Raw genomic sequence first — 13,261 nt, forward strand, 5'->3', positions numbered from 1 at the left:
CCGAACTAGAAAGGATCGTATCAAATTATCGAGATCACCGGAAAAGGATCCTACAAGATCAAAACAATGGACGACGAGCAATTATAGAACAACTGGAATATAACTCACTTAAAATGATATTATTTCTAAGGTACAACCCCAATTCTTTCTTTTATTTTTCTTTATACATTTCAAACTGACACTTGCAGGCAACCAACAAAAGATGATACAAGATCCTAGGTCTGAAAGCATGCGTTGAACTCTTTTTTCCTTAAATCGGTTTTGTCTCAAATGGGTTTTCCGGCAAGGTTTTTAACGAGGTAGCAAGTAAATCGTGCTAACTTAGAATCGAAGGCCTGTTACGAACTAGTGGCAATGATCACAATAGAATTCGAGGCCTATCTTTGGTCAAACTCGAACACTGGAGGGAAATATCCTCGGATATCGAATTAATAACAAGGCATTTCGACTCTGTGATTGAAGGGCCTTGATTAATAGGATTTATTGTAAGGGCCAAACGATCAAATGAACCGTGCCTGCTCAAATCACTCGAGCCCTGGAACTAAACATGTATACATGTACAACTATTATGCACAAGAATAAAAAAAGAAGAGTCTTCTTTGCATATAAACATCTCATTCTCAAAAATGTTTCTTGTATTTCTCAAGGAATTCCCTACACCTAAAGATATCGAGCCTAAGGGCAATCCTAATCCAAGTTCTAACATTCACTCGGGGACTAGACATCGAGCCTAAGGGCAATCTTAATCAGAGTTTGAACATTCACTCCGGGATTAGGCATCGAGCCTAAAAGCAACCTTAATCTGAGTCTGAATATCCACTCGGGGCTGCCGACCAAAAACAATCTCAAAAATTTTAGATCACGGGGGCACAACACCTATTAGGCAATGCCCGAATTTCAAAGGCCACAACCACCCCTACTCGGGAACTGATATCTTAGGCATGCCTGGATAACTTGGGATAGCAAGCCCACTAGGCAACACACAAACTAAAAAGGCTACGGCCATACTAATACGGCTCGGAGACGTCCGAGACTCGTAACAAAAACAAGGCCTTTGAAAATCTCGTAAAACTGGATTTAAAAGCTATCCTTAACAAGTTATAAACCTAAATTATTTTGGGGAAAATTTTTTGGTAACACCGAATCCCTGCAAAGCCTTAACACAAAGTAAAGGCAATATTTGTTCGAACCTTCGAACATAACCTGATCATTTCAGGCTAAGGCATTTCGACCTTTGCAAATACAAATAAAGCAAAGGAAAGATTCAAAAGCTATGAAAAGAAAAAGCCTTATATATATATATATATATATATATATATATATATATATATATATATATATATATATATATATATATATATATCAAAAATTTCTTTACAAGGGTTGAATAACCCCGATACATATTCTCTACAAAAGGCCGAACGACCTCAACAAAAGATAGTGCAAAAAGTAAAAAGACCCTAAATGGACTAATCATCATCGGGGGATACATCATCGCCTATAGATTCTTCGCCACCATCAGACCCCTCGGAATCCTCCTCGGGATATGCCATCTTCCGGGCCTTGTCCTCGCATATCTTGGCATTCTCGATTTCAGCCAATACGTCAAAACTCTGAGCATGGACTCCCTCGAGGGTTTCCCTTCGGGACTGCCACCCCATGTGCTTCACCATATTTCTCGCTTGTTCCTGGATGGCCTCGACGTCGGCCTTGAAATGGGCCATTTTTTCTTCGGCCTTAGTCTTGGACACAACGACCTCTAACTTGGCCGCCTCGAGATCCGTGGTCAGGGCCTCTTGACCAGAAACAGACGAGTTCAACTGAGAACGAAGTTCCTGATCGTACTAACCTACACCTAATATTTCTCCTTCATAGCTCAAAGCTGAACCTCAGCCGAAGCCAACTGAGGCTAGGCGGTCCATATTTTTCTTCCATTCTTCGGCCTCAGCCTTCACCGTGTCCACCTTCACCTGGAGTTGCTCGATCTAGTCAAGTCTCTTTTGAACCTGTGGGTTCAGGTCGTTAGTCAATGTTTTTGAATCATCATCACTAAGTTCGAATATTCATATTACCTGCACGACCAAATCGGCATGCTCTTTCCAAGCCGCTTGTAACTCTGCCTGAAGCTTCTCATTAAGAAGCTTGAAAGTATCCTTCTTCTCAGCAAGCTCCCAAGCCTCGGCCTCATGACACTTGAACTCCTCCCGGTATCGGAGGAAGGCCTCGTGATGAATCACCGAGGCCTGCAAGCACAAAGGAAATTTCAGGATTATTCATGATTGAATCTAAGTACATAACGAAAGGACGTTTGAAATTATCCGATTCAGCGCCTGTTGAGATTCGTTGAACAAGAAGGGTGCCTCCATCTCATTCATTCTAGCTTGATCCTCTTCGGTCACCAAGCACTGAAGCTAATAGCAATCCCCACAGGGGCAAAGAGAACCCGGGCATCCTCCAGAATGGACATAAAAATTGCATGTCTCCGAGTAGGATCAACACTCGGAGTGGAGAATTGATTCACTAATTTTAGGCTTGAAGAAGACCCGTCGTTACCGGGGACGGTACCTTCTTTGGTACCGGTAAGTCGCCCAACCCGATGACATCCTCCGAAGTCGCGAAATCCAGACCGTCGAAGAAATTATGGAAAGAATTAGCTCCTCCTTGAGCCCCTTCGCTGAGGTTACCTTTTAATGCCTGAGCCTCGTTTATCATAGAATTGGTAAACGAAGGCAAACCCACATAGATCAATCACCCTAAGTGCATCCTTAGGCACATTATCTTCTAACCGAGATGTACCGGCCACAGTTTCCTTTTCGATCTGGCTGGCTCGAGGCAAATCGGTCTCGACCCTCCCTGGCTTGGAGACTTTAACCAATGCTTATTCTACGACCTTCATGGCTTGAGGCATTTCAGAATTGCTTCTCACGCGGGCTACCAACTCATAATCTTCTTCTTTTTCTTCAGACTCATCCATCAACTGATGGAGTGAGTTCGATGAGAGCTCTAGAATGCTGGCATTCTTAGGTTTGCGCGCCAGCCGCTTCCTCGGTCTCTTCTTTTCACGGCTCGAAGAACTCAGAGATTTTCTTCTTTTCTTTTCTTTATCTTGCTTCAGAGCAAGGGGGTCGGCGTATATGTCATCATCGGCTGATGAAGGCCTCATTTCAACATCTTTTGGTAGACCTACAAAGAGAAAATAAAACTATTCAGAGATCGATGATGTGAAAGTAAGATCAAATATAACTTAGAGAGAAAAAATTCTCACCATGATTACGGGCCTCCCATTGTCCCTTGGAGAGCTCATGCCATAAGTGCTTGGAATAAGGTCTCTGTGACACAATGCCCTCGACCCACTCCTTGAGTCGAGGAACGATATCCGGCATCTGGGCAGCAGTTGCATCATCACATAACATTAATGAGAAGGAATGAAAAAGAAAAGCAATAAAAGAAATCTTGAAGGTGAAGTTATACTTACGTTTCATATTCCATTTCTCAAGAAATGGCATAACCGCAGTCGGGATTAAGTTTGAGGTCCTCACTCAAATGAATCAGCCCAACCAGTCCCGGTCCCGATCCCGATCCTCGTTGATGCTCGAGAATATGGCCTTAGTGGATCGACATGCGAGCTTGATTAATCCCCCTCGGTAAAGTCGAGGGCTATACAGGTGCATGAGGCGATCAATGGTAAATTGACACATTTCGATTTTGCTCACAAAGAAACGTAGAAGAAATACGATCCTCCAAAACAAGGAGTGAATCTACCCGAGAGTTACCTCGTACCTTTTACAAAAGGCTATGATGACTGGATCTAAAGGACCTAGCGTGAAAGGGTAAGTGTAAACACTTAGAAAATCCTCCACGTAGGTGGTGATAGATTCCTCGGGGGTTGGAACCACAATGAGTTTATCTTCCCAGTGGCAGTCCTCATTGACCTTATCAAGGATGCTGGTAGTAATAGTACGTAAGTACCTCGAGACCAGCTCGCACCGACCCGGTACCAAATGGGTGTTTTCGATCTTGTAGTCGGCCCCAGTTGGGCACCCCGAAGGGAAAAATGACTTTAGAGGGGGTTCTGGTGTTGGTTCCTCAGTAGCAGCAGGTGGAACATTTTCCGATGGCTTCGAGGAAGAAGGGATTTATTTTTTAGGAACAAATTTTGAAGTTTTTGCTATTTCTTCTAAATAGAGGAGAGAAGAAGATGTTGGTAAAAGAGGAGTTGTAACTAGCAGGTAACTTATGAAGAAATTTCAAAAACCTCACAATAAAGGAAGTTCTTAAGCTTAAAACTAGAAAACCAGAAGATGAGGATGATGAAGTTCTCTTAAAACGCAAAAGCAAGAGTTGGAATGGAAAAGGTTCTAATGGATGGGTTGAAGGGTATTTATAGTGTTCCCAAACTGCGGTTCACATCACGGCGGTTCATATCCCAAAATGACCGACCATTGACTGACACACATTTAATGCCTCGAAGACTGGATCGACGGGATGTTTCCACTATTCTTCTCACTTACATCAAGTATTCGTCTTCACGTTTTTAAAAATCAAAAGCTCGAATCGTTTCCCATCATTTGCTCTCCGAAAAATAAGGGGATTTTGACATCATATTTTTATCACTTGCGTCATGATATATCGAAGTGAGAATCTGAGGCTCATATCGTTTCTCGTCATTTACTCTCTAAGAAACGAGGGGACTATCTGTATACGGGTACAACCGAGCTCGATATTCAATCGAGCTTCCGAACTCCTTGATTAGGCCAGGGTCGAAATATCTGTGATCGGGTGAAGTCGAGCTCAAAGATCGATCTGACGACTAACACCACTAACCAAGATCGGCACATGGTGATTATGATCGAACCCAAAGCACTATCAAAATTAGCCATCGAAACCATCAGATTTGCTCTCGAGTTTGCCGAAGGCGTAACCGATCTTGTTTCTAACGGTCTCGAAGAAAGCTTTGCCCAACTCATCTGATAGGGGTCCGTAATTCTCGCCATTAACCAATCATTAGGGCGGGAATCACAGAACGGCTCAAAAAGGGAACCAACGGTCAGCAAATCAAGGACTTTTGCCTTTTATAGAATAATAAAATAATATCTTAAAGGGTAGATCTCCCCTAATATATAAGGGGGACTTGATAACTCATAAGACACATTGTAACTTATATGAAAAGGCAATATACTGTTATTTCTATCTTTGTCAAAGTTCATTACACTTCAACGTCGATAATATTATTTCTAGCTTGGGGGAGATTAATCTCATAAGGCCAGGATTGCTCAAACTTGCGTGGTTTGCATTTACTTTTTTATCTTTTATTTCCTTAATTGTTCTGATTTATCACTCGGCATCAAATTAGATCACGTGTACTTAAAACCACGTACAAATTCAATTGTTATCCAATTTTTAGAGTAAACAGTTTTATTTTTGCGTTTTCTAGTCTTCTATCTGAAAATTTCAGTCAAAATTCATCAACTTTAATAGCACTTCGTTTACAATGACAAGATAATCTGTAACATAATGAGTTGCTTATTCTTCTCCCACAACAAAAAAAAATTCGCTATCTCAATTTCTTCTTATCCTCTTAATTTCCAGAACTCCAACACCATTTATTGTTATGATATTCGAATACGTTTTTTCGAGAGCTATTATATTATTATTTATGTTGAGAAACCAAAATTTAAAACCTAAGATTCGCACATTCTATCCTTAACATGTAAAGTCAAAATGATAAGTGCAACTATCTCCCTTTTGTGGGGTGGGGTGGGGTGGGTGGGACGTGGGGGGCGTGATTTGAACTAGTGACTTAGTTAGGAATTCTGTCAAGGGTGTTCAAACTTTAAACAAGTCAATAATTGTTTCATCGATGAATGATGTCCCAAAAGTTTTAAATGAAACTACGCAACATTTGGCGAACCAAAAAAAAACTTATAATAGAATTATAGTTTTACAAATCAAAATTAAAATAACAAAAGGACAGTATTAGAAATTTTACCAATAAAGGTAAGCATAAAACCAAAGGAAAGAGAGAGTTGAGAGAATTTATAGTTTGTAGAGAGCTTTTGTTGAATAAAGTTTTATAGAGCTTGACTTTCAAATTATAAATTTATTTAAGAAATAAATTTTAGTTAAAAATTTACTTTTAAGATTAGTTATTTATTTCTACACAAATTTTAAGTTTTAAAAGTTATTTTATGAGGAAATTTTTTAAATTGAAAAATAATCAAATAGACCACACATGGCGGTCTCCGTTTAGTTTTGGCAAACAAAATAAACATAACTTTGAACACACGCATCACCTTGAACACCCAGAATCGTTGGACTGTCTCACTCAACTATTTTAAGCTAGTGGTGTTCAAAATATAATATATAATTTTTTACCCGAAAAACGGATAGAGTTGAATTTGTATGTAGTTCTAAGGCTACGTGGTATAACTTGGCACAAATCATAAAAGCAAGTAGAAATATTGAATATTGGATGTAAAGAATGAAATAAAAACAAAGTTGAAAGGAGGATGATTTATAAATAAGCATGATGAAATAATGTATAAAGCTCAAAAGGATAATCTCTCAATATGGGAGTGTATCAACAATATCTGAGTTATAGTGTATCAATGCCTTAATAGTTGGATGCCTTACAGTAATAATAGTCATCCCTCTTATAGTGGAGGGATCCTACTTTTGATATAATAAAAAATACATAGTGGAGAACCCATGATAGATTAGCTTTTCCCTAATTTTCGCCGAGATTTTCTCCCTCAGTGCGGTTGTAACGGCTCTTGTCTCTTAGCTCAATCTTGATCGAACTTGATATTGATCGATCTCCAGATTTAGAGCTCGATATTGACTCGGGGCCCGGTATTGACTCGGGCTCAGTATTGGTCGGTCTCTGGCTCTTAAGCTCGATAACGCCGCTTCACATCAAAGTTCGATTTGGACTCGAGCTCGGTATTTGATTGGTCCATGAAACTCGAAGCTCGGTAAGCTGGCTTCAGATCCCATATACAGATAGTCCACTCATTTCTCAAGAAGGATGTGGCGAGAAACGACATGATTTTTTAACGGCACGATTTGATATACACTAACGTTTGCATCGAGCCCGACCATGACGTACATGATAGTTGTCCTGTCGGTTCAGCTTACCAGGGTATTAAATGCGTGTCAGATGATGGTCGACCACTGCTGATATTGAACCGCCATTTCCCTATCTGTAAATAGCCCCGCTCTTCACTATTTTTCACTTTCAGATCTCCAAATCTTCTAATTTCTTTTCCGCATCTTCTGAGTTTTTTGTCTGCAAATCTGTGATTTTCACTGCAAATTCCTTCTCAAAACACCAAATACTCCCGATCTTCGTTCACAGAATTTTAGATGGCAAAAACGTCTAAAATTGTTCCATAAAAAGAGGTCGCTTCCTCATCTCGACTCACCGGTGGCGAGGATGTGAAGGAGCCCCGCCCTGAGGAATTCATTTCGGTAGGGTGTTCAACTGTAGGTGATTTTAGAATTGAAAATCCTTCTCCGGTACTGGGTCGATGTGAGCCGATGTTGAGGTACCAGTGTTCAATTACCGAGCAATTTCTCGAGAAAGTCATACAAGAATGCAACTGGGATAATAAACTCGTAGTAGTCCTATCGCTTGATGAATCAATTACTACCCACCTAGAAGGGTTCTTAAGTGTTTACACTAATTCTTTCACGTTGGGTCCTCTAGACCCAATCATCGTCGCCTTCTGCTAGAGATACTACATGACCCTTGGCCAGATCCATCCTTCCTTTTAGAGGATAGTGATTCTTTTTCGATTTTTCTCGAACAAGATCGAGGGGCGTATCTTCACCCTCGATCACCTTATGTGCCTTTATAGTCCCCGACTTTACCAAGGAGGGTTAATCAAGCTTGCTCGTCGAGCAACCAAAGCGCCATTCTCGAGCATAGATGAGACTCGGTATCGGGGTTGGATGGGCCGTTTTGTTCGAATCAAAACCTCGGACCTGATCCCTGCCGATGACTTGCCATTTCCTGAGAAATGGAATATGAGCCGTGAGTAAACGTTTCTCTTTGCCTGTTTTGATGTTGTGATTGCCTTTCATTTTGTTGATCCATTTTTCTTTACTTGTCACAACCGTGGCTCGGATGCCGGAACCGATTCCAGATCTTAAACAATGGATTGAAGGTCTGGTGTTGCAGAGAACGTACTCCGAGCGTGCTTAGGTCAAATTATCAAAGGGTCGATGGGAGGCCCGTAGTCATGGTAAGTCTCTTTCTCGATTTGTCTATTTTTTGTTCTTATTTATTTACTTATTCCCTTTTATTCCCTTTGTAGAACTCGAGAAGGATGTATTCATGAGGCCCCCATCTGGTGATGAGAGGTTCCTGCCCCGAAGTAGGTTAAAGACAGGAAGAGAAAAGATGTGTCGATCTCCCCGAGCGTGGAAAATAAAAAACCGGCTAAGAAACCTCGCAAGCCAAAGGGGGGCTTTGGTGCCATGCCTTCGGAAGTGGTTCGCCAATTAAGGGATGATCCTGAAGAAGGAAAAGAGGATTTAGCTTGTGTACGGGCTAATGTTGTGATTCAATAATCTTTCAAATTGGCAGAAGCAAATAAAGGAATCTTGGCCATAATCCTGGAACAAGAAGAAGCAGAGATTATCCCTTCTCGAGTTAATATGAGCTCGGGACAATTGATATTAGTGGATCCCCTCAGATTTCGAATGCTATGATCCGAGAGGCCAGGATATTAGAAGGTCGGTTCTACGAGGGCATTCAGGAGTCGACCGATATCCATAATTTTCTGGATGGGCTCGATTCAGCCGCCTCAGAGGAGGTTATCGATTTTGGTGGAATACCGATACCAAAGAAAACATCTTGGTCAGGTTCTTCCAGGCCTTTATTGGTTCACAAACTGGTGGATCGATTCCCAACCCCGAGTGTTGATCCTGACCGTAGGCGGAAGATAGTTTTTCTCCCCTCGTGGGGATTGCCAGTTACCTTCGGTCCTTGGTGACCGAAGAGGATTAATCAGTCATGAATGCGGTGGGCCTCGCCTGTCTTTTCAATGAGGCCCAACATGCTTTGAATCGGGTAACTCTGATGACATCTTTGCTATTTCTTTCATACTTAGAATTGTAGATCATTCTAATGTTTTTCCTCATGTTTGTAGGCTTCAGTGTTGATCACGAGGCCTTCCTCCGAAACCGAGAGGAAAAAGAAGGTTGAGGTTCGGAACCTCACTGAGAAGAGCGACTCTTACAAGCTCCTTAGTGAAAAACTTCGAGCAGATTTGACAACAGCTCGGGAAGCGCATGAGGAGATGGCTGAGTAGGTATTCAGTATTTTCCATAATAGTGAAGATGAAATAGATATAACCACTAATGATCCAATTCTGCAGGTTCGGCAGAGCATCGAGCAGATCGGACGACTTAATTCACAAGTAGATGGGCTACTGGTTGATGCAGAAGAATTTAAAAAGAGTATAGATATCCTTGCGTCGAAAAAGGAAGTTGTTCAAGCTCAGTTGGAGTTGTCTGATGCCCAACTTCGATCTGCGAAAGAAAATGCCTCGGGGCTGATCGAGGAGATGAAAGAGCTTCAGCATCGGTTGGATTTGGCCATTTCTTATAAAGCAGGCTTGGCTAATGAACTTGAAGTGGCTAGATCTGAGGTGGTTGAGGCCAACAAAAGAGTCGATGCTAAAGTGGCTCAGTTCAGGATCGATGTTGAGGTTAACCAAGCCAAAGCCAAGAGCATGGTCGAACATGCTAAATAGAAAGCTCAGAGAGAAGCTCTCGAGGAGGTCAGTGCTCAGGGCTTCGATGTTGGGGCCGAGATTGAAGTTGCCAGGGGGAGGAGAACAAGGCTCGAAGGTTGGCCTTTCCTGAGGAAGACTCTGATAGCTCGAGTGAGTCTAAAGGTGAGGAAAATGCCAAGAACACGGCCTCCGGTGAAGATCAAGCCATTTAGGACCTTAGGTAGTTTGTTGTGTTATTTTGAGGCTGCTTTCGATCTTTGTATAAAGAACTTCCTTTTGGCCGAGTTGCCTTTGTACAAAATTTGTAAATATAAAACTTTCTTCCTTTTAAGAAAAATAGCCTTTTAAGCTAAATAAATAGTTTGAATTTTAATCATTATTGCCTTCGGGCTTTGTGGGTAGTTCCCTTTGCTTTGTCGGGCTGGAATAGCCTTCAGACTTAAATAGTCGAATGAGTGTTTGTTCGAACTCAAAATAATGAGTAACCCTTAGGCTTAATAGTCGAGTGAGTGTTTGCTCGAACTCGAAATGATGTAGCCCGTAGGCTTAGTATTCGAGTGAGTGTTTTCTCGAACTCGAAGTAATGTAGCCCGTAGGCTTTATGGTCGAGTGAGTGATTGCTCGAACTCGAAGTAAGAGTAACCCTTAGGCTTAATAGTCAAGTGAGTGCTTGCTCGAACTCGAAGTGATATAGCCCGTAGGCTTAGTAGTCGAGTGAGTGCTTGCTCGAACTCAAAGTAATGTAGCCTGTAGGCTTTATGGTCGAGTGAGTAATTGCTCGAACCCGAAGTAATGTTAGCCCTTAGGCTTAGTAGTCGAGTGAGTGATTGCTCGAACTCAAAGTAAGCTTAGCCCTTAGGCTTTATGGTCGAGTGAGTGATTGCTCGAACTCAAAATAAGAGTAGCCTGTAGGCTTTATGGTCGAGTGAGTGATTACTCGAACCCGAAATAAGAGTAGCCCGTAGGCTTTATGGTCGAGCGATTGCTCTAACTAGAAATAGGAGTAGCCCTTAGGCTTAGTAGTCGAGTGAGTGCTTTCTCGAACTCGAAATAATATAGACCGAAGGCTATATGGTCGAGTGATTGCTCGAACTCGAAGTAGGAGTATCCCTTAGGCTTAGTAGTCGAGTGAGTGCTTGCTCAAACTCGAAGTAATGTAGCCCGTAGGCTTTATGGTCGAGTGATTTCTCGAACTCGAAATAATGTGTGGCCCTTAAGCTTAATAGTCGAGTGAGTGATTCCTCGAACTCAAAGTAAGATTGACCCTTAGGCTTAGTAGTCGAGTGAGTGCTTGCTCGAACTCGAAGTAATATAGCCCGTAGGTTTTATGGTCGAGTGAGTGATTGTTCGAACTTGAAATAATGAGTAACCCTTAGGCTTAATAGTCGAGTGAGTGTTTGCTCAAACTCGAAGTGATGTAGCCCGTAGGCTTAATAGTCTAGTGAGTGTTTAATCAAACTCGAAGTAATGTAGCCCGTAGGATTTATGGTCGAGTGAGTGATTGCTCTAACTCGAAGTAAGAGTAGTCCTTAGGCTTAATAGTCGAGTGAGTGCTTGCTCGAACTCGAAGTGATGTATCCCGTAGGCTTAGTAGTCGAGTGAGTGCTTGCTCGAACTCGAAGTAATATAGCCTGTAGGCTTTATGGTTGAGTGAGTGATTACTCGAACTTGAAATAAGAGTAGCCCGTAGGCTTTATGGTCGAGTGAGTAATTGCTCGAACCCGAAGTAATGTTAGCCCTTAGGCTTAGTAGTCGAGCGAGTGATTGCTCGAACTCGAAGTAAGCTTAGCCCTTAGGCTTTATGGTCGAGTGAGTGATAGCTCAAACTCGAAATAAGAGTAGCCCGTAGGCTTTATGGTCGAGTGAGTGATTGCTTGAACCCGAAATAAGAGTTGTCTGTAGGCTTTATGGTCGAGTGATTGCTCGAACTCGAAGTAGGAGTAGCCCTTAGGCTTAGTAGTCGAGTGAGTGCTTGCTCGAACTCGAAGTAATGTAGCCCATAGGCTTTATGGTCGAGTGATTGCTCGAACTAGAAGTAGGAGTAGCCCTTAGGCTTAGTAGTCAAGTAAGTGCTTGCTCGAACTCGAAATAATGTAGCCCGTAGGCTTTATGGTCGAGTGATTACTCGAACTCAAAATAATGAGTATCCCTTAGGCTTAATAGTTGAGTTAGTGATTTCTCGAACTCGAAGTAAGATTGGCCCTTAGGCTTAGAAGTCGAGTGAGTGCTTGATCGAACCTGAAGTAATGTAGATCGTAGGCTTTATGGTCGAGTGAGTGATTTCTCGAACTCGAAGTAAGAGTATCCCTTAGGCTTAATAGTCGAGTGAGTGATTGCTCGAACTCGAAGTAAGATTATCCCTTAGGCTTTATGGTCGAGTGAGTGATTGCTCGAACTCAAAATAAGAGTAGCCCGTAGGCTTTATGGTCGAGTGATTGCTCGAACTCGAAGTAGGACTAGCCCTTAGGCTTAGTAGTCGAGTGAGTGCTTGCTCAAACTAGAAGTAAGATTGGCCCTTAAGCTTATTTGAATCATTAAGTAGAAAGAACTTTCTAAAATATGGGATACCGGTAAAGAAGAAGTTTCTCTTTATAAGTCATTATACATGTGTTCTTGTTTTGTGACAGGGTCCGAGCAAAACTATGCGGGCATGGTTCGTTTTGACCATTTGTCCCTTACACATTTTCCTATCGAGACCATGTCTGACATGAAGTAACTTTCTTGTATCGAACTTGATTTATTCGATGGCAATGAACTTTTTAAAATATGGGATACTGGTAAAGAAAAAGTTTCTCTTTATAAGTCATTATACATGTGTTCGTGTTTTGTGCCAGGGTCCGAGCAAAACTATGCGGGCATGGTTCGTTTTGACCATTTGGCCCTTACACTTTTTCCTATCGAGACCCTGTTTGACATGAAGTAACTTTCTTGTATCAAACTTGATTTATTCGATGGCAATGCCCCTTAGTATTCGAGGTTGATTGTAAAGAGGCCTTGGATACTGTTGAATCGTGTCTAAGTTAGCACGATCAATGGTTGCCTCATTAAAAAACTTGCCGAAAAACCCATTTGGGATAAAACCGGTCTAAGGGAAAAAGAGTGCAACGCGTGCTTTCAGGCCTAAGGACTCGAGTTGAATAATCCATCCCTGTTCCTAGTCGAACTCCTGCAAGGGTTAGTTTCAAAATATAAATAAACATGGGAGGGTCGTACCTTAGTAGTAGTATCATTTTAGGTGCGACATGTTCCAATTGCTTGGTAGTTGTTGCCCGTTTATCACACCGAGCTTGTAGGATCCTTTACCAACGACTTCGAGAACTTGATACGGTCCTTCCCAGTTCTGACCCAATTTTTCTTCATTTGGATTTCGGGTGTTGAGGGTGACTTTCCTTAGCACTAAGTCCCCGATTTTAAAATGTCAAAGATTGGTTCTTCGATTAGGGTATCTTTCGATCCGCTATTTTTGGGCGGCCAATCGGATGAGAGCTGCTTCTCATTTTTTGTCCAATAATTCAAGG

At 41.8% G+C, this 13,261-nt stretch overlaps 2 protein-coding genes across 2 annotated transcripts; one reads left to right on the plus strand and one right to left on the minus strand.

Moving 5' to 3' along the window:
• Positions 1 to 1,469: 1,469 nt before the first annotated feature.
• Positions 1,470 to 3,413, minus strand: LOC138896277 (uncharacterized). The gene is made up of 4 exons (XM_070181074.1): positions 3,266 to 3,413; positions 2,927 to 3,183; positions 2,073 to 2,243; positions 1,470 to 1,820 (listed from the first exon to the last, which is right to left on the minus strand). Exons 1-4 carry the CDS (start codon positions 3,411 to 3,413, stop codon positions 1,470 to 1,472), a joined length of 927 nt encoding a protein of 308 aa, XP_070037175.1.
• A 5,068-nt stretch (positions 3,414 to 8,481) lies between these two features.
• On the plus strand, positions 8,482 to 9,761 carry LOC138896278 (uncharacterized). The gene is made up of 3 exons (XM_070181075.1): positions 8,482 to 8,547; positions 9,156 to 9,212; positions 9,384 to 9,761. The coding sequence occupies exons 1-3, from the start codon at positions 8,482 to 8,484 to the stop codon at positions 9,759 to 9,761; spliced, it is 501 nt and encodes a 166-aa protein (XP_070037176.1).
• The last annotated feature ends 3,500 nt before the right edge of the window (positions 9,762 to 13,261 follow it).

Source organism: Nicotiana tomentosiformis, chromosome 7, assembly GCF_000390325.3.
Source record: "Nicotiana tomentosiformis chromosome 7, ASM39032v3, whole genome shotgun sequence".
In the NCBI taxonomy this organism is placed as follows: Eukaryota; Viridiplantae; Streptophyta; class Magnoliopsida; order Solanales; family Solanaceae; genus Nicotiana; species Nicotiana tomentosiformis.